The sequence below is a fragment of the Cupressus sempervirens genome, chromosome 4 (genome assembly GCF_028749045.1).
Source record: "Cupressus sempervirens isolate cs-2001-9-10 chromosome 4, ASM2874904v1, whole genome shotgun sequence".
Taxonomy (NCBI): Eukaryota; Viridiplantae; Streptophyta; class Pinopsida; order Cupressales; family Cupressaceae; genus Cupressus; species Cupressus sempervirens.
The window spans coordinates 399,582,992-399,608,319 of NC_143121.1; the positions used below are offsets into that span (position 1 = coordinate 399,582,992).

The 25,328-nt window shown below is 30.9% G+C and overlaps 1 protein-coding gene and 1 pseudogene across 1 annotated transcript; both read left to right on the forward strand.

The window, feature by feature from the left end:
- On the forward strand, positions 1-4,053 carry LOC149561736 (cytochrome P450 720B2-like). The gene is made up of 9 exons (XM_089825284.1): positions 1-263; positions 1,269-1,596; positions 1,993-2,142; positions 2,224-2,460; positions 2,903-2,986; positions 3,133-3,211; positions 3,310-3,431; positions 3,534-3,652; positions 3,777-4,053. The coding sequence occupies exons 1-9, from the start codon at positions 52-54 to the stop codon at positions 3,865-3,867; spliced, it is 1,422 nt and encodes a 473-aa protein (XP_089681410.1). The 5' UTR covers positions 1-51; the 3' UTR covers positions 3,868-4,053.
- A 4,091-nt stretch (positions 4,054-8,144) lies between these two features.
- LOC149561737 (cytochrome P450 720B2-like) lies at positions 8,145-19,578 on the forward strand (annotated as a pseudogene).
- Positions 19,579-25,328: the final 5,750 nt, after the last annotated feature.

Below are 25,328 nucleotides of genomic sequence, written 5' to 3' on the forward strand. Positions count from 1 at the left end.
TTCGAGCTCAGAGAGTATGAACTTTCAGTCTTTTCTTGACAGCTTTGAAAAATGGAGGGGACATATTTGTATTGGGTTGTGATGGGAGTAGTGTTTTGTGTGACATTGTTTGTATGGAAAATATGGTCAGGAAACAGCAAGGGCCAGGAAATGTCACTGCCACGTGGATCCACTGGATGGCCAGTCATTGGAGAATCCGTCAGTTTCTACCGAGGTCTCAGATCTCTTCAACCACGCAAATTCATTCAAGATCATGAAAATAGGTAATTATATCTGCTTCTTTTTATATTATCCCTCTTGCTGTGTTAAATCTGTCTCAGGGCTGATTTCCAAAACCGTGGGCATTAAAACTCTTTTCTAACTCTGTTGGAAATGTTCGTTATAAATTCAATTTCATTTCGGTTAAGTTAAATGGGAATAATCTTATGAAAGAATTACTATTAAGTGTGCTAGAATTGGAGTAGTATTAAGATGGTCATCTTGTCGTAAGACACAATGTTTTACTACTACAAACATCACCTAATATCATTCATTCTTCTAAAAAATGTGTTCTTATGACCACTATTCATAAAACATAAACCAATGAATTTTACTTGAAAACTGTATAACTGAAATGTGAGATCTTCTTCTTATCATTATGGTTTCTTGTTATCATTTAAAATGGATTCTCCAAACTTCTATGTTAGTAGGGGATGAGAAAATGAAGATGATTTATAATGCAGGTATGGATCAGCTTTTCAAACAAGTTTGTTCGGAAGAATACGTATGGTTATATCACTGGATTAAGAGTTCAGTGAATATGTTCTGTCAAATGAGAGCAAGCTGTTTCGAGCCAGTTATCCCTAGTCTTTGAAAGATCTTGTTGGGAAATAAGCGAAGTGGCTTAATTGTAGAGAAATTCTATGGTTAAGTGTATTTGAATTGGAGTAGTACTAAAATTGGGGATGTTTATAGAGGGTTTAATGTTTGGATGGCTAAAACATCACACATCAAGACTTGATTCCTAAGCTAAAAGTGGTAAATTGTCAATTTTAACTTCGTGTGATGTTTAAGGGTCTGATCCTCAATGTTTGACCTTTATGAACATCGTCTAGTTACAATAGGTGCTATGTGTATTGTTCATTCTCATTCTCAAGGAAAATGAGTTTTTATGAACTAGTACAGATGAAACATACATCAATATTACTTGAAAATTATATTATTGAAAAGGATCCTCTAAGTTTCTATGTTAGTTGGCAATGAAAAAATTGAGATGATTTCAAATGCAGGTATGGACCAGTTTTCCGCACAAACTTGTTTGGAAGAAGACGCATGATTATATCAGTGGATCCAGAGTTCAATAAATATGTCTTGCAAAATGAGGGCAGGTTGTTTCAAGCCAATTACCCCCAGTCTTTTAAAGATCTTGTTGGGAAATATGGTATACTCAATGTCCATGGTGATCTTCAAAGGAAGCTCCACGGAACTGCTGCCAATTTGCTCAAGAATGAGAACCTTATGTCAGGGTTTATGGATGATATACAAGATGTCTTCACTGTAGCAATGCAAAAATGGCAAAATAAGGGTGTCATTCTTCTTCAAAAGGAATGTCATAAGGTATATGTTTCATGTCTTTAATTAATTCCTTTTTAAAAATTGTAGAAATAAATTAGAATATATAAATGTCAATTTTTTAATTTATATATAGTAGTTTATAATTATTTGAGTCAACGTGTATTTCAATTTTTAACTCCTCAACTTATTGAAATATTTCTTTTGATTGTTCTTTTAATTTAGTAGTAATAGAGAACACAAATATTTAAAGAAACAAAAGTGACATTAAATATAGTTCTAATATTTATATAGAAATTGCAAATATGTGGAAGAAATAAGTCTCAAGAAATCTGAAATTTTGTTCTGATTGAAGTTCTCTAATTGATGTGCCAAAATATTTATGTATATTGTAATATAATTATTATAACATGTTTAACATTTAATAAATCTTCTTTTTAGGTTCTCTTGAACATTATGGGCAAAAAGTTGTTGGACTTACCTCCTTATGAAGATTCAAAAGAAATCTATGAGGCTTTTGAGGCATATGTGTTAGCTATCCTTCAAATACCCATCAAAATCCCAGGATCTAATTACACAAAAGGAATTAAGGTACATAATTTAATCTTATTATATTCGATCAATTAAAAATTGGTTCAATAAAATATTAATGTTTCTTGATGAGTAATGCAGGGAAGGGAAACATTCCTAAGAAAGGTTGAAGAGTGTATAGAGGAAAGAAGACATCATCCTGAAGTGATTCATAATGATCTTTTGACAAGAATTTTGAAAGAAGAGTCATGGTCAAATGAAATTATTGGAGATTTTTTATTATTTATGATGTTTGCTGGCTATGAAACTTCATCCACAACCATGGCATTTGCTATTAAATTTCTCACAGATAGCCCAAAAGCAATGGAGGAGCTCATGGTGAGCATTTAGCTATAGTTGAAAATTAAAATGATAGATTATTTGTTGGTAAAAATTATTCAAAATTAGCATGAGTAGTATACTGAGGTGGATAACAATATCAAATGCAATTTATAAGATGTTTGTTGTGTGTTCACTTGTGAAAAGAACAACTTAGATTCTTTTAATAAAAATAACTTGGTCCTTGAAATTCAAGTGCTAAAGGTTAAAATATGGAAGTGCTAAGGGTTAAAATTAGTGAAGTGGATCTAAATATATGGTAATTTTTAAGTTGGTAGATAGGAGACAAATAAACTAAATGTCTCAAAATGATATATATATATATAAAAAGAAAGTGAAGTACATACAACTTATCACTCTTAAGTCATGTCTTATGGTTGTGAATAATTAATTTATTGCAAACATTTTAGTAAGATACCTAACTTATATTTTCATTAAGCAGGCTGAGCATGATTCTCTATTAAAGGAGAACGGAAATAGAATGCTAACATGGGACAACTATCAAGATATGAAATTCACTCATTGTGTAAGTACAAAATTTAATTTTAAAGATCAATATTTTTTACCTATATTATATAATATTTGTATTAATATCTCTTTTTGAGATCACAACTTGGTTCATTATCATTAAATACAAATTGACATTGATTTCTTTGATTTGATTTTTGCTAGGTGATAAAAGAAGCTCTTCGATTGGGTAGTGCAGGCCAAGGGGTTTACAGAGAAGCAAGACAAAATATTAAGTTTAAAGGTTCTATTATGTGAAATCTTCAATTTGATATTGCATAAGGAAAGGAAGTCTATAAGTCTAATGTTACACTATTTAAAACTAACTAAGTGCAAATGCAGATTTTGTTATTCCCAAAGGATGGACAGTGTATGTAATCCTAGTTGCCATGCATTTAGATGAAAAATACTACCCTGATCCATTCACTTTCAACCCATGGCGTTGGCAAAACGAGTCTTCCCTCGTATGTAACTTTGTTTATTTAAATATAAACTTCTAGAAACTATGAATGATATTATGTACAACATAATGATAATTTGATTAAATTTATTCTTTTAATTTGTAGATTTTGTCTGAAAATCCATGGTATATGCCATTTGGGAGAGGTGCTAGACTCTGTCCAGGAAACCATTTGGCAAGATTTGAAATTGCTCTCTTCTTGCACAACTTCATTACTAAATTTAAGTGAGTTTTTCAATTTTTTTTATAAAATGCATGCATTATAATATCGTAATGGAATGAAATAGTGATATTTGAATTACAAAATAAGATATGGCTAATGCTAATGATTGATGGTATGTGCATGCAGGTGGGAACCAATTGAAGATGACCGGATATGTTACTTTCCTGTCCCTACTCTTGTAAAGGGTTTTCCAATTCGCCTATATGCTCGCAAATGACATTGGGCAATTCTATTGCTAAAGTAGAAAATTTTAATTTCAGCTATATGTAAACATCTAAAATATATAGGTATTTAGGGCTCATATGAACATCAAATAAGAGGTTTTTTATTATCACATATGTGATATTAATACTATTTTATACCATAGAATAACTTTGAATTAAACCATAGATTTTGTTTATAATTATTTTGATATAAAGTATCTCAAAAGATCATAAAATAAATAAAAAATATCTATGCACAAACATTGTTTATAGAAATTGGAATTTATACTAATAGATTATAGTAATCATAATTTGGTTTGATAGGATTAAAAAATATTTGTGGCTATAATCCAAGTTATATTTAAAAACTATTATAGTTTCTAGGAAAAAATATATTATGACCAAACATGGACTACTTAGATTAAAAAACTAGAGTTGTTGATAAACTAAAATTATGGTTTGTATAAATGTATTTTACTTAAAATAATTATGTGTGTTCATCACAAAAGCTCTAACAAATAGTAGTTTGATTAATTATTTTTTGGTTCAACTCCTTGAATATTAAATCTTTAACCTGTCTACAAATATCCAATTATGATGTACATAAAATATTCATTGATAGGAATGTGAGCCCCAATATTTGATAATTGTGTTATTATGCCTTTGATTTCTTATTATAATAATGTTTTAAGAATTGGACTTATACAAGTGGTCATTAGATAATTAATTGTATAAGTTGAATAGTTTTGAATATTAATATATTTGGGCCAATTTTTAATCCCTTTTTAATGTAAATTAATTATAAATAATAAATTAAATTGATTAGAATTTAAATGAGGTATGTAATATGTTGTTCATTATTGTTTTGTATAAGTTAAGTGATTTTATTTTTCTTTAATTGTAAATTCAAGATACTTGATGATTGATAGTAATAAGTGTCAGTTACCTTGTAAATTCAATCAAAGTCATTCTTAAATTCCTAGAAGGTTTGCTAAGGTAGTAATAATGTATTGGGAAAGTAATTTGGAATATTTATTTCTCACTATCATTTGTAATCCTTTTCTAATGTGTGATGGGTATCCCTACCATCTTTAAATTTAGGTTGTGAATAGAATTATTAGTTAATATTATTTTCCTATCTTTTAGACAAGTTTATAAAATAATATATTTGATGAATTAGAAAATGGATAAAAGATTTATGTTTGAGCTTCTCCAAGGGGGATATTGGAAGAGGAAATTGTTGGCATTAAGTTATGTTTGTCATTAATGACAACACTTATTTACAATTTTGTATGGTTATTGAGTTCATCATTTAGTCTCCAGTGTTTGCCGAGAAATTCAGTGGTTACCAGGTTTCATAGTTCGCAGTGAGCATTCCAAAGGCTACCGAGTGAAAACAGGTAGTGTGAAGTCCAATAGTTATCACTGAGAAGTTCAGTTGTTACCATGCTTCACAATGTCTACCGAGTCATCAATTCCTATGATGTGAAGCCAGTGTCAATCGAGTGATGGGATGAGTAGAGTTTATCGAGTGATAGCAAGGTAAACTTGCTATTCAGCTTCTACTAAGTTACACCATATCTATCGAGTCTCTAATGGTCACCAAGTTTGAAGCTATGTTGTGTGATTAGTATGGACCGAGCATCTACTTCTACCAAATGCATGATGAGGCCAAGTAATGCAGTGGACACCGAGTATCAAAAATTCACCAAGTCAGTTTCAGAACCTGAGTTTGTTCTACTATTGGGTCAACTCAGTAATATTTGTGTTAGGTCAACTCAATAATATTTGTGTTATCTTGTGTTTTAGCTGACCTTGTAAATATGAAAATTGGAATGGTATGTATGTAATGTATTATATCATACCCAATAGAAGTAATGAATGAATGTAGAAGTGAATGATTATTTTTGAGGAGAGTGAATGTGAATGAAAGTCAGCAGCAGAGCAAGGTATTCAACAAGGTCAAATAAGGAGGAGTCAAGTCTTATCTATCACAAGAGGTGATTTTTACTTCAAGGATCTAATCAGCAATCAAATTGTAAGTCAGATCTATTGTTTCATCCTAATAGATGAATCAAATTCAAATCTTTTAATAGTGTAGACTTAGCAGTCTTTTCTTTAAATCTCTTAACAGAGTGCATATTTCATTGTATGTTTGTAAATCCTCTAACAAGGTGGACTTAGTAATCCTAATTGCTCCTAACAGGGCAGATCATCAGAAGTGATCAATGTAATCCTTAACCAACCAACTTTATGTTGCAATATTGAAGTTTTGTGGGCATCATCCCCACCACAATTTTACTTTCTATTTGGAAGGTTTCTAGGTCACCAAATATTGTGTTCATGTGCCATGAATGTTTATCTTTTAGTTTCTCATGCATGTAGTAGATTAAATGAGTTAATGGTGAATGAATTATGTGTTGAATTTGTTAAAAGTTTTTGAGGTTACTCATTCACCCCTCCCCTCTTAGTAACCTAGCTAGTCTTGATTATTTCCAACATTTGGTATTAGAGCTTTGCGGTTCTTAGGATAAAGTGTAACAATTTGAGAAAATATCAAAGGACAATAGAGATATTCAAACTTGACAAAGCAATTGAAAATGAAAAGCTAGATTTGGAGATGGCCATAGTTCAACTCAAGGAAGCAAAAGAACATCTCTCAAAATCCCTAAAAAGAAGGAAGGAACTTGCAAATCAAATGAATGAACATAAATATGTTGAAGAGAAGATTGAAGACTTTTTCCCTTCAAGTAGTTCAAATGAAGCAAACAATGCAATCAAATAACTCCTAGAAAAGAATGGATCTCTGCAAGAAGAAGTAAGGAAACTCAAAAGAGAAAAAGAAATTCAATCAATAAGATTATGTGAAATTTTGGAATAGAGAAATAAGGAAAAAGAAGACTTGGAGGCAAGGAACAATGAAGATCAAAATCAATTCCTTTAGCATGAAGACCTTATTGATCAAATCTCCAATGCAAATGAAGAAATCATGATTCTTAGAGCAGAAAATGAAAGAATAAGAAATGATCTGAATTTTGAAAGACATTTCAATGAAAGAACAAGAAATGAGCTGAGATCTAAAAAGAAAATCAGTGAAAGGTTGAAAAATAACCTAAACACTAAAAAACAAGTCAATGAGAGAATGATGAAATCCCAAGAAGACATGAACCAGTTGAATTAGAAAAATGAGCAAAATCTTCATAGGCAAAAAGGTAAAGTAGGACTTGGATACAAAGAAGAAGGTGAATCCTTCAAACAAGGTGTTCAAAGGAATAAAAAACCTACTTGAAATTACTGTGGGAAGATAGGTCATACATCAAATAAATGTTGGAGCATTGGAAAGGCAAAATTCAATGGAAAATGATACAATTGCAATCAGCATGGTCATAAAGCTAATGAATGCAAGGAGAAACCAAAAGTTGAAGACAAATGTCACAAATGCAAGAAACAAGGTCACAAGGCATCTGAATGCAGATCTAAACCATTCAATCCAGCTGAACAATTTGTAAAGGCAATATTTGGTTGGGACTGCAATACTTGGTGTATATATTATTAATGTGGAGAATATGGACACATTGGCATAAATTGTGCAAGACATCACTTGAGAAAGAAGGATACTACCATAAGATGTTACACATGTACTAAACTTGGTCATATGGACAAGAATTGCATGAATATAGGTATAATTGAAGATGGAAAGAAAGAAAAAGCTAATAACATCAGGAAATAGATGAGACAATAGTGGATTCCTAAATCTACTAAGGAAACCAGTTCAAGTCATGGTAGTGAAGTCACTCAAGAAGTGGACGACTCCATCATTTCCAATTAAGTTCTTAAGGAAGAACTGGAACTATATTCTCACGGTCATATCTCAAGTAGTTCCAATAAGAGAAAGGAAAGATCCTAATTAGTATTCTAGATATAGAGGGATCAGGAGAATTCAACATCAGTATTCACCAAGTAAGATCAGTTATCACCGAGCAAGGTTGAGTCATAGGCTCTACTGTACAAGGTTAAGAGTAATAAAGTTTTGTTTGATTGTTGAGTCACAAGGTTCTATTGAGTAATTTGCATAGTTAGTGGATGACAATCTGTCATGCACTATGTCATTATGGATCTTAGTGCACCAAGAATTAATGGAAGATTTTCATCAAAAAGGAAAATTTTTGACTTCATTTCCACTACGAATTCAATATATCCAGAGTAGAGTAATTCATAGAGCATTCAAGCAATCTAGAGCAAAATTTGCAGCAAATATTTTCAAGGAATTTTCTCAATCTACTAAGCGATCATGGCATCCAATAGTAGTAGTAGCAACAAGGAAAAGAAAGGTTCAGAGATGTTGGTGTGAGACACTGAATGGAAAGACCTAAATTTCAAATCAGTTTCAGTGATCGCAGAGTCACTCGACCCTAATGGAGCTTAATCACAAATCCTAGAAAAGGTACTCCTTATAAATGATATTTGTACTCATTTCAAAAGTGTTGTGCAAGAAATCAAAACCCTAGAAATGGATAGTGCCCTAGGAGAAATGTGTGTTGATGGGTCTCTCAAACCTGAGCATAAACATTTAGAGGTCAAAGGTTTAACCCATATCCCATACCTACCATGAAAATTTTAGATAAAATGGATTAGGTATATTTTGAGCCATGTACATAATGGTCAGTTGTGGTTAGACCAACCAGTCTTGATCACAAAGAAAATGATTCACAGAATCATGGGTCTCCCTATGCTAAACAAGGTTAAAACAAGAAAAACCCTAGTTTGGGAAGAGCTTCAAAAGAAAACCCTGGCCGAGTGGGATGGTAGAGGACTAAAAATCAACGATGTATCTGATGTGGAACTTAGATTTGGTATTCATATTATTACACATAAGATACACATCTCTAGTTGACTGAATAGTGTGTCGTGTGAGGCTATGGACTTAGCATATAAAGTTGTTAAGAAGAATTTGGAATTTGACCTGATAGACCTAATGTTGAAACAATTGAATAAGAATATGGATAGCATCTAAACTTCAAAGAATAGTCCTTGTAAATTTGGTTCTTTGCTAACTTGTCTATTCAGTTATGTTCAAAAGTTTTTCTCCTCTAAAGGCTTAGTAGTATAGAGAAAGGACACTCCTATTTTGTATTAGATTAATGAGTTTATTGCAGAAATGGGTGAGAATTTTGATAGCATAATGGATAACTATTTTGAGGTTTTTAAGGAGAAGATGAACAACAGGTTCTAAATTCCTCCAAAACTAGTTGAAGATTACAAAGATGATGTATGTTTTATGGTTAACTATGACAGAGTATATATCCAGGTAGTTAGGCCTAGAGTAGCATGGGTAAAACCTCTTCCCTATGAGGTCAAAATTGATGAGGCAAAGGATATAATTGAAGCCCTGGTGAATGAGATAGTAGATCCAAGGATACCTATCTTTGGAACTTATGACGAAGCTAAAACTGGAATAGAGCTTGGAATTAAGATTCCCCAGGCACTCAACAGAGGTAAGAAGAGGGTAGAAAAACTAAAAATTGTTGAAGCCCCTCTTATGATTACTAACGGCAAAGGTGAAGATGAAGAGGAATCTGAGAATGAAGAAGAAGAATTAATAAAAGAGGAAGAACCAGTGAGAAAGAAAGGCAAGGTGATTATCACCAAGCCACCCAAGCCCTCTACAACTGTGTTTACAAGGAGATCTAAGAAGAAAGTAGGAAAAGATGAAAGTGAAGTTGAATTTTACCAACTTCCTCCCACATACAAAGAAAGATTGAAGCAATTAAGAGAAGGTGTTGGTATAAACAACTTCAAGAAACTCAAATATGAAACTAGGACACTTACAGAATAGAAAGAGATTGAAGATCTAATCATGGAAAAGTTAGGCAAATGGAAATTCTCTCCGAATTAGTTTGCTTCACAAGTTCTTGAAATTCTATCAAACAAGATCAAGGTTAGATGGGATAACACCATTCATACTGTCAAGGATATATTTTCTCAAAGTTTAAAGCAATTGGTGCCCAACTTAACACATGCAAAGGTGAAGAAAGCATTAAAAGACATTGAAAATAGAATGATTTTAAAGTTTAATACTTGTCTTGTCTTAATGAAAAATGTTGAACATGTTGTGAAGAATGCTACAGATGTATAGAAGGATCTGTTCCATCTTCCTAAGCTGAGTAAGGATCCAGTGTAAATCAAGGATGACGATAGTGACAAGGATGAGGATAATGGGGAAGACAATACTCCTTGTGTCACTGTAAGTGCTAAAGATTATCAAGATTTGATGAAGGATGGTGAAGAAGAGAAAGAGGATGAAGCTGAGGATGAAGATAGGCAAGAAGAAGAAGATGAAGAAATTGATCTAGTGAGGATTGCTACACAAGTCATTGCCTCCCTTCCTCACTCTCCAGCATAATCTATAGTATCATCAATGGAGATATTTCAACAAGTGTGATTGTGACCACAATAGTTATATCACCTACCCAATCACTCTTTGTTCCTTCTTAGCTCCAGGTGTCACTAATGGAAGTGTCTACCACTTCATCCACCAAGCTGCATCCCTCCTCTTCTTCAACTCCTGAGTCAGGGACATCCATAGAATGTACAACATCAAGTTATACAATTTTTTCTACTTTGGTTTTGTAAATTCCTGTAAGTGCTCCTATTGTAAGTACTCCTATCAGTGTTCCACCTATGAATACATCAATTTTGGGAAGTACATCAATTTTGGATTCTTCTTGTGCCCCAGTTAGTATTTCATTAGTAGGCCATATTCAATTTTTCATAGCAAGTCCTACTATTTCTACAATTATTTCTGTCTCAAAGTCTAAAGTAGTAATATCAGAAGTAGAACCAAAGGCACTACTTAAACTTCTGATTACTAGAAAAGAAATTGATGAAGATATATATTTGGACAAGGAAATTGAAATTCCAAAGCTAGATTTTTATACTACTATTGTGGAAGAGATGAGATTGGTTAGCCAACTTCTTGAACAGAAGGCTAGATAGAAATAGCTAAGAGTAGAAAGAGACAAAGAATTCCAAATAATTGACAATGCAAAGACTATCATAACAGAAGCTATAGTTGTTGATGTTGATTCATCCTAACATATTTTACTACAATTAGAGGGATCAGTACATAAATTCAATGAGGATTCTACTAGATAGGATAAATTTATAAAGAAGGCAGAGAAAAAGTTTGATAATAAAGTGCTTGAGCACATTGCTCAACATATTGCCATACATTAGGTAGAACTATCCTCAAATTTGATTAATCTTGAAAATTCTTACACAAATGTAACATCACTTTTTCCAAGCTATATGATGTTACTAAGTATACAAAGGAGATAAAAGGAAAACTGAATAAGATAGATGAAGATCTAAAAGCCAGTGCTCAAGAATTGTAGCTTGACCCTAGCTCAAGCTTGTCACATCACATAAAGATCAGATTCCTATTAGATATGCAAGCTGAATTACCGAGAGAGGAAGCAAGGATCTAGTCTACTCTAATAGACATCCAAAGCATGATCCTTCCAATCATGGACATAATGAAAAAGCACATTGCTTATTCAAAATCATTGATCCATGATAACAATCTTCAATTGTAGATCATATGATTGAACTCTCAATAGAAGTTCAAGTGGCACTTCAAACCTGCAAAATTTTGCAAGAAAAGTAGGATAAGACATTAGCTCTTATTCTCAAGGTACACTCTAAGTTTCTTTCACATTTTGGTCTCTTTGTATAAATAATTTGTATAAATCTTTGGCATTATTGTCGAAAAGGGGGAGAGACTATGTGTATAAACATGTAAAGGGAGAGACTATGGAGAGACTGTGAATATATATTAAGAAGGAGACATATTTGTATATACACTTAGTTTGATATTATTTCTTATATACTATGTACATTGTATGGGGGAGATATGTGCATATGCATCCCAAAGACAAATTTTGAAAAATAAAAATTCAATATGTCAGTGTACATAAGTTTTGGCTAATAAGTGTTTTTGTCACTAATGCCAAAGGGGGAGATTCTTGGCATTAAGTTATGTTTGTCATTAGTGAAAACAATTATTCACAATTCTGTATGGTTACCAAGTTCATCATCTAGTCTCCCTTGTTTGCTGAGCAATTCAGTGGTTTCCAGGTCTCACAATTCACATTGAGCATTCCAGAGGCTACTGAGTGAAAATAGGTAGTCTAAAGTCTAGCAATTATCACTAAATAGTTCAGTAGTTACTATGTTTCATAGTGTCTACTAAGTCATCAGTTCTTGTGATATGAAGCTAGTGCCAACCAAGTGATGGGATGAGTAGAGTTTACCGAGTGGTAGCAAGGTAAACTTGGTATTTAACTTCTACTAAGTTACACCATATCTACTAAGTCTCTAATGGTCATCGAGTTTGAAGCTACGTTGGGTTATTAGTATGGACCAAGCATCTACGTCTACTAGATGCATGATGATGACAAGTAATCGAGTGGATGTCGAGTATAAAAAATTCACCAAGTAAGTTTTAGAACCCAAGTTTGTTTTACTATTGGGCTGACTTAGTAATATTTGTGTTATCTTGTGTTTTAGCCAACCTTGTAAATATGAAAATTGGAATGGTATATATGTAATGTATTATATTATACCCAATAGAAGTAATGAATGAATGTAGAAGTGAATGATTTTTTTTGAGGAGAGTGAATGTAAATGAAAGCCAACAATCAAGCCTTATCTATCACAAGAGGTGATTTGTACTTCAAGGATCTAATCAACAATCAAGTGGTAAGTCAGATCTACTAGTTCACCCTAACAGGTGAATCATTTTCAAATCCTTTAATAGGGCAAACTTAGTAGTCTTTTCTTTAAATCTCTTAACAAAGTGCATACTTCATTGTATGTTTGTAAATCTTCTAACAATGTGGACTTAGCAATCCTAATTGCTCCTAATAGGGTAGATGATTAGAAGTGATCAATGTAAACCTTAATCGACCAACTTTATGCTATAGTATTGAAGTTTTGTGGGCATCATCCCCACCCCAGTTTTACTTTCTATTTGGAAGGTTTCTAGGTCACCAAATATTGTGTTCATGTGCCATGAATTTTTATCTTTTAGTTTCTCATGCATGCAGTAGATTAGATGAGTTAATGGTGAATGAATTATGTGCTAAATTTGTTAAAAGTTTTTGAGGTTACTCATTCACCCCTCCCCTCTTAGTAACCAACTAGTCTTGATTATTTCCAATAGAAACAAGTATCTATGATATTCCATCATTTCTTAAAGTTAATGTAATGTTTATACTGTAAAAATGAGCAACCCCATTAAAGGAAAGTGTTGCAAACAAAATTGATGTCAAATTTTTATGGCCAAACTCCAATGGTTCAAATCCTCTTCATTGATCAATCAAATGATAGAACTAAGACCAAATTAGTAGTTGTCTCATGAGCAAGTATCAGGTTTGAAATCAGTGACAAAATAATAATTATTTAATGATAGGTTTCATCAATCTCTTTCATTTCTATACTTGAACAATCTTCCTTTCCAACACCAATTACTCCCTATAGTTGGGAGTGACTCAAACATCTGTAACCTCAAAAAAATATTCCCATCTCACAATGGAAAGATCACAAAAATATATCATGCTTCTCATAGGATCTAGTCATAGAGATGAACCCTCCTTCAGCTTCTCAAAGAAGAAGGCATATCTATAATACTCATTTGAGATATCTTGTTGCCAATGAACTTCCATCAGACATAGATTAGTATGAATCTCTCAATGTGTTGAACTGAATGATCAATCAGTGGTTGTAAATCCAACATGTATCCCAAATGTGTATGAGGATTATCCCAAGGCTCTATTCCTAGCCAAGGACATCAAGTAACAGAAACCATAACTAACAATGCTAGTAGTATATGTTACATGGCATGGGTTGGATTATGTCTCCTTGATACAAACAAATATATGGTTGAGTGGCTATCATCTATCCTCAAACAAAGGAGTTGCAATAGCTAGGTGCTCCCATAAATACACCTCAACAAAATGCCACCATCCATCATGCTCTTAGGGAAAAAGTATATAACCTCATGTATATCATGATACATGTGCACCATCATACACCAGCAACATTGAATCCAAGTTGATGATAACACATTGTCTATGGCTATCTCCCCAATCCACAGGTGAGACCATATTGACCTCTATTAGGTATGAGGAAGAAACCCAAGAAACCTTCAAGTACAACTACAAGATGATGTTGTTGACCATATATGTAGACTAACTCATCCTGAGGAACAAATCAGTCCAATATAATTTCACATTGGAAAATCTCTTTGAAATATTGAATATGAGGATGATTTGGTGAAAAAAAATGTATGTGAGAATCATTAAAGGGAGTCCTCAATATTTGATACAAATCCTCAAGTGTGATAGTCTTCTCACTGAGAGTTAAGTGAAATATATTTGTTTCACTATGGAAATGCTTGGCAAGTGCAATAAGTAGACCATGATTCACTTGACTATTATTGATATCAAATAAATGTAACATGCCTAGTGTATAAATGTAAGAAACCTCAGCACCACTCAACTCTCTCATGAGCCACTAGATTGGTGGAAATGTAAAAAAGAGAGCAATATCTAGAAAGTCCTCTTGTAAATAAAAGAAACATAAAAATAATCATTATATCATCCATGCAAAAGGTAACAAAAAAGATATATATATATATATATATATATATATATATATATATATATATATATCTAGTGTGAACATATACACAAATACAAAAATAGAATATGAAGATTCTCGAAAGACAAAAAGGAAAAAATAGTTCTTATACACCATAGAAATTTTCTCACTCTTTTTGTGTGGGTAAATAAAAGAATGAAAAATGTCACTAAATCTCACATTGGAGACATATACTCTTCGTGATACAAAATAGAATCACATGAAAAAACTAAAGGGGAGAGAAAAATAAGTATATTCTCTAGGGATTTTTGCACAACATGAGGGTCCACCCTACTTGAGACTTAGGGATTTGTCATAAGATTTTTCTCACTATGTGATGTAAGAAAAGAAGGGAGCAAGTGAGAAAACTAAAACTAAACATGAAAATTTCAAATGAATTGTGACAAATTTTATTTCAAAAGGTTTTTTAGAATTCACTCACAAGAGACAAGTAGTTGATCGGGTGGTTGTGGTGTTCGAATAGCTTGAAATGGTGAGTGCAAACAGGAACCACCATGATGACTAAGAAAAATGGGAAAGACAAATAAACCAAATGAAATGAGAAGATGAGATTTATGAGGGTTTACATAGGTTTTGACCTACTTTTCAAAGGTTGTGATGGTTGTCATTCTATATTCATAATCAAAATGAAAATTTAATATCATTAGATAGTTGAAAATTGCATTTTAAATTTTTGGGACCAACATGATCAACTCCTTGTGCAAGCATCATAATGACACAATAATGACTCAAAATCTATATCAAAATATTTTTTCATCAAAATCTAGGATATATCACAAATTTTCAATTTTGGTCAATGAAGGAAAAACTTGGTCAATAGGACCTAAAATTGATGCAGAAAACAATCTAAATATTTTGTGAATCTCACATTATTAGATCAATATAATTTCTAATATCACATCAAACTGATTCTTAATCAATTTTATTTAGGCCATCTAATCTATTCTATCATTTCTTTTATTTTTTTCCCAAGGAGGTAGGATGAATGCTTTACGATGTTAGAACCTAAAAGTCATCATCGCTAAGGGAAATCTTTGTTGGAAATTTGTCTAATGCTCCCATATTGATTTGTGATAAGTGATTAACCACCTCATGTGTACTATAAGCTGAGTGGTTCTATTCGACACTAATAGATAGGTATTTTGGTGCAATGAAAACCCCACTCTAACAAGTGGTATCATAGATGGAACACAAGTTCAAATCCTTAGACCCTTGGGTAACGCTAAGGGGGGAGATTGTTGGAAAAAAATTCAGCACTCCCCTCAAGATTTGTGACATGGGCATAACCAACTCATGTGTACTATAAGTTTAGTGGTTATATTAGGCACTAATAAATTGGTCTTTTGGTGTGACGAAAACCCCACTCTAACAATCTTACCACTAGGGGCATGTCAATTTCATTAGATCCATACCATACTGGAAGTCCTAACCTATATCTTCAACTTATTTTTCCTTAATCTAGTTTGAAATAACATTTACCTTTGACCATTCTAAGTCAAATTTAACTTCAGTAGACCTTCTATAATTCTAAATCAAAGTCAATTCCTAATCAATATTTGTTCAATCAAGTTCAAAATTGATTAATATATCAATCTCAAATGGGTTTTTGACCATTCTAAGTCAAATTCTAGTGCTAGCTTAAGAGACCTTAAACCAATCTAATTCAAAGTTTAAGATCTCATTTACCTTTGACTTTTCTAAGTCAAAGTCAATGCTTGATCAAAATTTGTTTGATGAAGTTCAAAATACTTTTAAATCTATTTATCTCATTATACCAAGTTAACTATTCTAAGTCAAAGTTTGACATCTCATTTAACTTTGACCATTCTAAGTCGAAGTCAATGTTGAATCATTTTTTTCAATCACATTTATCTAAATATACTTTTCCTTATCTTCAGTAAAAGTTGATTCTTAGTAACCTTTGGCCTTTGGAATCTTTGAATTCTTTTATGTTTGTGGGTAATAATTCAAGTGGGTTTAATTGTAGAGAAATTTATGGTTAAGTGTGTTTAGATTGGATTAGTATTAGAATAGTTGTTCTTGGCGAAAGGCTCAATCTTTCACTTCTATGAATATTGTCTTATTATAATGAGTGTTAAGTGTATTGTTCATCCACATTTTCATAATAAATGAATTCTTGTGAACCAGTACTCATGAAATAGAGATCAATGAATTTTTCTTGAAAATGAATGCAATAATAATATCTACTTTTCATTTTTCTTTCTTATCACCATTTGAAATGAATTATCTCAGCTTAATTGTTAGTTTGCAATGAGAGTTATAATGCAGGTATGGGTTAGTTTTTAGAACAAACTATTTTGGAAGATCATGCATGGTTGTATTAGTAGATCTAGAGTTCAATAAATATGTTTTACAAAATGAGGGTAGGTTTTTCCAAGCTAATTATCCCCGGTCTTTCAAAGATCTTGTTGGGAAATATGGTATACTCAATGTCCATGGTGATCTTCAAAGGAAACTCCATGGAACTACTGTCAATTTTCTCAAGAATGAGAACCTTATATTAGGGTTTATGGATGATATACAAAATGTCTTCACTATAGCAATGTAAAAATGGGAAAATAATGGTGTCATTCTTCTTCAAAATGAATGTCATAAGGTATATATTTGATGTCTTTAATTAATTAAATGCTTTATTGTTCTATACATTTAAGTTTGAATATATTATTGCTAGTATTTTCATTTATATATAGTAGGTTATTGATAATTAAGTCAAAATGTCTTTCTATGATAAATCACCATCACCTAAGTAGTAATGTATAGGGGGATTCAATATGTCAAATGTATGCACCTATGTTTATTTCAATGTGTTCAACCAATTGGACTACATCCCTTCGATTGTTTTATGTATTTTTAAGCCATAAAAGAAAGTAAAGGTATTTAAATAAAAAAATTAATGTAAAAATCTAATTTAGTATTCATTTTTCATAATGATGAAAAATGAGATTAAATATAGTTCTAATATTTATATATAAATTGTAAGAATATAGATGAAATAAGTCTCAAAACTAGAAATTTTGTGAAGATTGAACTTGTTCAATTAATTTTATAAGATTCTATTTGACATTAATAATCTCTTCTATAGAGGTTCTTTTGTATATTATGGGAAAAAAGTTATTGGACTTACCTCCATATGAAGACTCAAAAGAAATCTATGAGGCTTTTGAGGCATATGTGCTAGCTATCCTCCAAATCCCCATCAAATTTCTAGAATCTAATTATAAAAGAGGGATTAAGGTATTACATCTACTTTTATTAATATTTGATCAATAATTTTTTTTGGATAAAATATTAAATTTATTTGATGAGAAATGTAGGGAAGAGAAACATTCACAAGAAAGGTTGAAGGGTGCATAGAGGAGAGAAGACACAATCCTCAAGTGATTCGTAATGACCTTTTGACAAAAATTTTGAAAGAAGAGTCATGGTCAAATGAAATTATTGGAGATTTTTTATTATTTATGATGTTTTCTGGTTATGAAACTTCTTTCACAACCATGTCATTTTCTATTAAATTCCTCACAGATAACCCACAGGCAATGGAGGAGCTCATAGTGAGGATTTAGTTAGAGTTTAGATAGATTCTATAATAATAAAACTTATTAGGTATTTATGCATAAGTAGTGTGCCAATAATCAATAAAATGATCAAATAAGATTAATGAGATATGACCTGTGCTTTTAGTTTTAGTTGTGATTTTTTTAATTTAAACTTGTTCTTTTTTACTTGAATAACTTAGTGAGGAGTTCATTGAAACTGAAGTTCTAAGGTTTCAAATTATGGGACAAGATCTTTAGTTATATTTAGGGTAGCTTTCTATTTGGTACATAGTAGACAAACAACATAGAATTCTTAAAATATATTATGCATATATTGTGAAATGTGTACGACTAATAACTCTTAGGATTTAAGTCATGTCTTGTTGTCACACAAATAATAAAATTATCATGATATTATTCAAAACATCTAACTTACATTTTGATTAAGCAAGCTGAACATGATTCTTTGTTGAATGATATTGGAAATAGAAAGATAACATGGGACAATTATCAAGCTATGAAATTCACTCATTGTGTAAGTATAAAGTTTGATTTTAAAGAACCCTATCTTCTACTCCTATTATATAACAACATATTTAATATTACTATTAGATCTTTTTATGAAATCACAACTTTTGTTCATTATGATCATTAAATAAAAATGACATTAATATGTATAAACTTATTTTATTTCTAGGTGATAAAAGAAGCTCTTTGATTGGGTAGTGTAGGCCAAGGGGTTTATAGAGAAGCAACACAAACTATTAAATTTAAAGGTTTCATTTTGTGAAGTCTTAATTTAAGTTTAATATTGTTTAAGAAAAGCAAGTTGATATGTGTATTGTTACACTATTATAAGCTAACTAAGCGCAAATGCAGATTTTGTCATTCCCAAAGGATGGATAGTGTATGTACTCCTAGTTTCCATGCATTTAGATAAAAAATACTACCTTGATCCTTTCACTTTCAATCCATGGCATTGGAAAAATGAGCCTTCCCTAGTATGTCAATTCGCTAACTTGATTTTTTGAACTTAAATTGTCATATAACCAAGGATAATATTATGTACTACATAATATGAATTTGATTTGATTTAATCATTTAATTTGTAGGCTTTATCTAAAAATCCATGGTATATGCCATTTGGGAGAGGTGCTAGGCTTTGTCCAGGAAGCCATTTGGAAAGATTTGAAATTGCTCTCTTCTTGCATAAAATTTTCACTAAATTTAGGTGAGATTTTCTATCATTCTTGAAAGTACATCAATTCTAATATAATTGTGGAGAGAAATCATGATTCCTAGATTAAAGGATTAAGAGATGGCCAGTTTAAATGATTGATGGTATGTGCATGTAGGTGGGAACTAGTTGAAGATGATCGAATATGTTACTTTCTAGTCCCTACTCTCATAAATGGTCTTCCAATTTGTCTATATCCTTGTAAATGACATTATGCAAATATCTCCATCAATTAGGATAAATAATTTTATCTAAATGCAAATACATAAAATATAAAGGCATTTAAGGCTTTTATGAACGTCAAATAAGATGTTTGTTATGACATATGTGACAATAGTAATATTTTATATAGAATGATGTGAAATACATTTATTTTTATATTTTAATTATATTTTGTCAAAAATAATCATCTATGCATGGGTATTTGTATCCCAAAAAAATGCATGTACATTGTTTATATAAATTGAAATGTATACTAATAGATGATAGTAATTATTAATTAGTTTAATAATATTTTAAAAAATGCATGGTTCTAACTCAATTTATATTTTAAAGCATATTATAACCTAGGAGAAAATATAATAAAATTACATGAATCTTTTGAGGAGAAAAATCTAGTGTTGTTGGCATTTCATGAGTAAGAAATCAACACTAAGTTTTCGCTCTTATATTTTAGGTTACATATTGTATTAGTTTAATGTTCTTAGATTTTTATTATTTGACACTAATAGATAAATCTTACTAAATATGATGTTAACTTATTTTGGAACTATATTTTTTTAAAAAATGGAAGAAAAGAAAAGGGAATTTGTTATATACTAGACCTTGTGAGTCTTCTTTCACTATTTATACATGTTAAATCATTAAATATATATTAAAATTATCGTAAAGGTTAGAAAATATACATGATCCAATGCTTAGAGTTCATTACAATGGTCTCCTTATCGATTTTAGATTTTGTTATCTAAGATGGGTGCAAAATATCATCTTCTTTATTTTGAGCACAATTGTCAATATGGGTGCCAAATTCCATGTGAAGCTAATAAGAGAGACATTTGAATTTGCATAAATGTATTTCATTAGTGGAATATATTATCATCTTTATTTTGAGCATGATTGCCAATATGGCTGCCAAATTCCATGTGAAACAAATAAGAGAGACATTTGAATTTGCATAAATGTATTTTATTAGTGGAATATATTATCTTCTTTATTTTGAGCATGATTGCCAATATGGCTGCCAAATTCCATGTGAAGCTAATAAGAGAGAGACATTTGAATTTATATAAATGTGTTTCAAATGAAACTCCTATAGAAAATGTAACATGGTGTCTATTCCAACATAGTTCTAAAAGAAATCTTAATGTCTTTATAAGAAAAATTATAAGAAATTATGGCCTGCTTTATGAACTTTTTGGTGATCTCGTTGCATATTTAATTTTGAATCCCTCTACAAATACTTTTTTTTTTTTAATATACATGATATATTAATTAATAAGATGGTATGAGCTCCCCATATTTAATAAGTGTAACATTTATGTTACATAGTTTGTAGTTCTTTTTAGTATAATGATGATTTAAGCATTGGATTTAATCTAAATCACATAAGTAGAATAGTTTTAATTATTATTTAATAAATTTATATATTTGAGGGTTGAATATCAATATTTTTCCTTTGATAAATTAATAAGAAATGATGAATTACATTGGTTGGATTTTAAACTATATTATGTAATATGTTTTTTTTTTGTTTTATAAACTAAGTGACTTTTTTTGTGTAATTGTAAAATTCAAGATAGTTCATGATAGTTAGGAATAAGGTGTTATCTATTTTAGAAAGTCAATAACTTAGCTCCAACATTCATAGAAGGTTTTCTAAGGCACTAATGATGTATTGGTAAAATAATTTATAATGATTTTTTTTCTCATTATTATTTGTAATCCATTCATATTGTGTAACATGGGCTTCTCAAAAAACTATGAAAGCTGATTGTGAACATAATTGTTTAATATTATTTTTCTTTCTTATAGGTGTCACGAGTAAGATGTTTAATCTCTTGAATAGAGGTTAAATCAGTGATGTTTGAGCTTTGCCAAAGAGGAACTAGGAAAAGGCAACAAATATATCTTGTATTCAATCATTTATTGTGTTTAACATAACATTTATATTGCAATAATGAGAACCCAAGTTGGAGGAAAGTATTGAGGCAAAAATTTATTGCCTTTCAAGTTTTGCAGAAGCATTCTGATGGTTGGGAATGTGGAAAATGAAGGGATGTTTTTGTACACTTTTATTGTTAGCTTTGGATCTCTTTTCATTCTATAAATTCATTCCTTCAAGTGTAGAATAATGAGTAATAGTTAAATGTAGATTTATTTATAGGATCAAAGAGTAAGTGGAAGATATACAAAGGTTTTTCACATGTACATAGGTTTTCATATGATGGACGAAAAAGAGTAAAATGGAGGTGATTGTACTATATGCATATTTATTTTTGACAATACAATCTTGACATCTAGTAATGATGGAATTATTTTCCTACAAGGGTTTTTCCATGTAAATGATGTACACAATGTGTTGATCTTATGTTGTTGATTTATGCCTTATTATTGCTATCTTATGTTCATGTTATTTTAACTATTATTTATAGTTTTTTATATTTTCACAAAAGACCTATATTTATTAAGCATCATATAAAGGATACTTTTTTGCATCACTATGAAGAAGGATGTAGTCCTGATTTTCCATATCAAGGAAACTTAAATTTCAAAATTACATAAAGGTTTATGATTTTAATGTTGTACCTACTCAAGTATTATATCTTAGTTTTTGATTATTTTCTCAAATAGAAATAGATCTTCAAAATATTTGGAATTGGATATATATATATTTGTCAACATTTGGTATCAAACATAAAGGCTATTGTTTATGGTTTTTAATCTATTTTTATTTGTTATCTTGGAAAGATTACAAGAATGAATATTAAAAGGAAATAAAGGTTGTTGAAAGTCTTACACACTAAAATGATTATTTTCTTAGTTAACTCTTTTTTTCCAAATGCATTAGATTAGAAACCATGGATGTTTTCATTTTTACTCTATGTTGGGCATTGGAAGCTCACAATTGTGGGTCTTCATGTGTTTTTTTTTTTTTTTTTTTTGTAACATGGACCTCTTATTTGACATATGTGTTTCTTTTTTTTGATAGGTAATTGGATGAAGCCTAGATTATTTATCATTTATTTTCAATATTATTGTTAGATTAATTGTTATTATGTCTTAATCTCAAGTAGATTTGAACCCAAGCCCTTCCTGATGAGAGGCTCAAAATTTACAGATGTGTTGTAGGATCTTGCATTTGACATATGTGTTTCTTAATGTTTAGTGATAAATTTCCTTTATAATGTGGTTATGTGTAGTAGTCAAAGGTGTTCATGTTGGATGAGCATTAAACATCTTAGTTATATCATAAAATAAGATCTAGTTGGACTAAAAATTGAATACCTTATGTTTGTAATGTGGTTCTAACCTATGGTTACATGCAAACAATGGAATATAAGTCACTTTCTTGTTTATGACTTGTGGAGCTATTATGTTTCATAAATTTTAAGGTCTTGAAACACTTTCCTTTCATGTTGGTTCTAGTGTTATCTTATTTTAAACTAATTTTTACATAAAGGAGAACATGTTTTGTAGGGACCATAAACCTAAGTCAAAAATGCATAAACAAAGATAGACAAAGATATTCATCACCCAAAAAATAACCAAGAAGACCAAAATATGGGAAAAAATGCCCCAACACAGCATATAAATTTTTAACAAGATTTGTGTTCTTACAAATAAAATCCTCATTTATACTCCTAACCTTATTAACAATACTATCTATTGGGGAAACCCACTTGTCCTTACTTCTAAGTCTAGTACAAAGCCCAGTTACAAAACCCTTGTCAATCTTATTGTGGAAAACATTTACATCTCCACTAGACCGTAAATTATTATGATGATATGTTTGGATCAACTTGATACTAACTAATTGTGAAATAAGATAAACTTTAGTAAGGGCCTATAGTGTCTTTTCCTTCTTATTTAATTTCACTAGGACTTCAATATATTTATCCATAGTAGTCTCACTCATAGCTATAATTGCCTTAATTTTCTCTAATATATTATTAAAGGTATCCTAGAATATGCCAGTCCACTTCTCATGGTTTTCCTTAATATAATTGACACCTTTGTTAAGAGTTTTAGTATTAGCCATGATACTGTAAAAAATTGACTAGTAGTAGTGGGTGTTTTATTTTTTCAAATGATTGATCTCCTCCACAAACCACAAAAAGAAACACTCTAGCTGTCCATAATTTTTTAATATGCTTGTCAATGTTTAGATTTTTGAAAATAGAGGAACCCTTCTTAATTGAATTATCTTTCCCTATCTCAATGAGGATATAAACATGGATTCATGTGTCAACATCGTTCTTAATTCATTATAAAGGATGAACAAGGGGCATGGGGGCACAATCTAATTTGTTTTTGTGATTTTTCATCTAAGATGAGTATTTTGGCCTTCCATAGAATGGAAACATTCTTATCCTTTGATTTACCAACAACTAAAACCCAAAAATTCCCTTTTTCTTTTTAATGAGATTTTTGGTGTGCAAAATTTGAAAATATTTCATTGAACATTATATATTATGACTCCCCATAATTAGAAACAAACATTCTAAATTATGAGAAGAGGAAGTAGTTGAGGGTCATTTTTTTGTTCAAATGAAAAATATTATCTCCATCCAAATAAAAGTCATCTTGGTTTGAAAAACCCTCACTATGTAATGAACCCTTACGTTCTTTTAAAACTCAATGAATATTTTACAAGGTGGATCCCTATCAATGTCCAAAGATCTAGTGCATTCCATAATGAGCCAAAGTAAGTCTTCATGCATGATAGGTTAAGAAGGGATTTTTGCATTAAAATAAAGACAATGACTAAAAGATGTTAGTAAATAAAAAGGTAGTAAAATGACATTTTCGTGATGAAAGTGATTAACTATATAAAAAGTGGTAATTAAAAAAATTTCTGAAATTACCATCTAGGGTAAGGCATTGCATAGTTAGCTCTACAACATTCGCCCATGTGTACTTGAGGAAATCCTTGTCCAAAACACGGTCAAGTTTTTTGAATGCCTTCTCTCTTTCACTTCAAAACAAGAAAAAATTTATAGCATCATTATCACTCTTACTATTATGGTAAAAATTTCTCCCTTTCACCAAGGTGTCAAACACCTTATCTATCAAATCCTTATTTCTTTCCAACTCCAACCTATAAAATCTCAAAATACCTTCATCCTAGCCTTTGCAAGAAGATTTTTTAAACTTGGATATTGACCCTATGATTTTTTTCCATATAGGCATTCAAATCTCCATTTGAGAGCTTTAAAGTGACCATTTCCATTTTCAACCACTTATCATAAAAAATGGGTTCATGCAGGTATTACAATCTACCCTCATTCTATATGCATAAAATTGATGTTATTCACTCTAAAATTATGGCATAAATAATGGAAGCATAGACTTAAACCCACCAAAAATTTTTTCCAGTTCATCATTAATGAGGCTCCATTTTATACTCCCATTCACACATGAATCACCATAATTTAATATAGATAACAACATACTAATACATCCCAACATCATTTTGAATTAGCCTTTGAATAACTACTAGGATATTATTGTTAATAACTTAAATCACCATCTGTCTAGATGCAACTCCCAAGTTGGTCAACCTGTGTGCCACAAACTTGGTTTTTCAAAGACACGAGTAATTTATAACCCTCAAACCTTCTTAACATATGCTTCAAATATTCTATAATTTTTCTTGTTTACCAATTTATAGGGACTTTACCAATTAAACAATTTATGATATTGAGGAAGTCACTTTCAATACAAATTGTTTCCATCCCTT

Bases quoted from the DNA above. Each gene is read 5' to 3' on its own strand.
- LOC149561736 (XM_089825284.1), top strand. From the start codon at position 52: ATGGAGGGGACATATTTGTATTGGGTTGTGATGGGAGTAGTGTTTTGT. The intron at 2,143-2,223 runs GTACATAATTTA...TGAGTAATGCAG, and splicing joins ATTACACAAAAGGAATTAAG to GGAAGGGAAACATTCCTAAG. The intron at 3,432-3,533 runs GTATGTAACTTT...TTTAATTTGTAG, and splicing joins GGCAAAACGAGTCTTCCCTC to ATTTTGTCTGAAAATCCATG.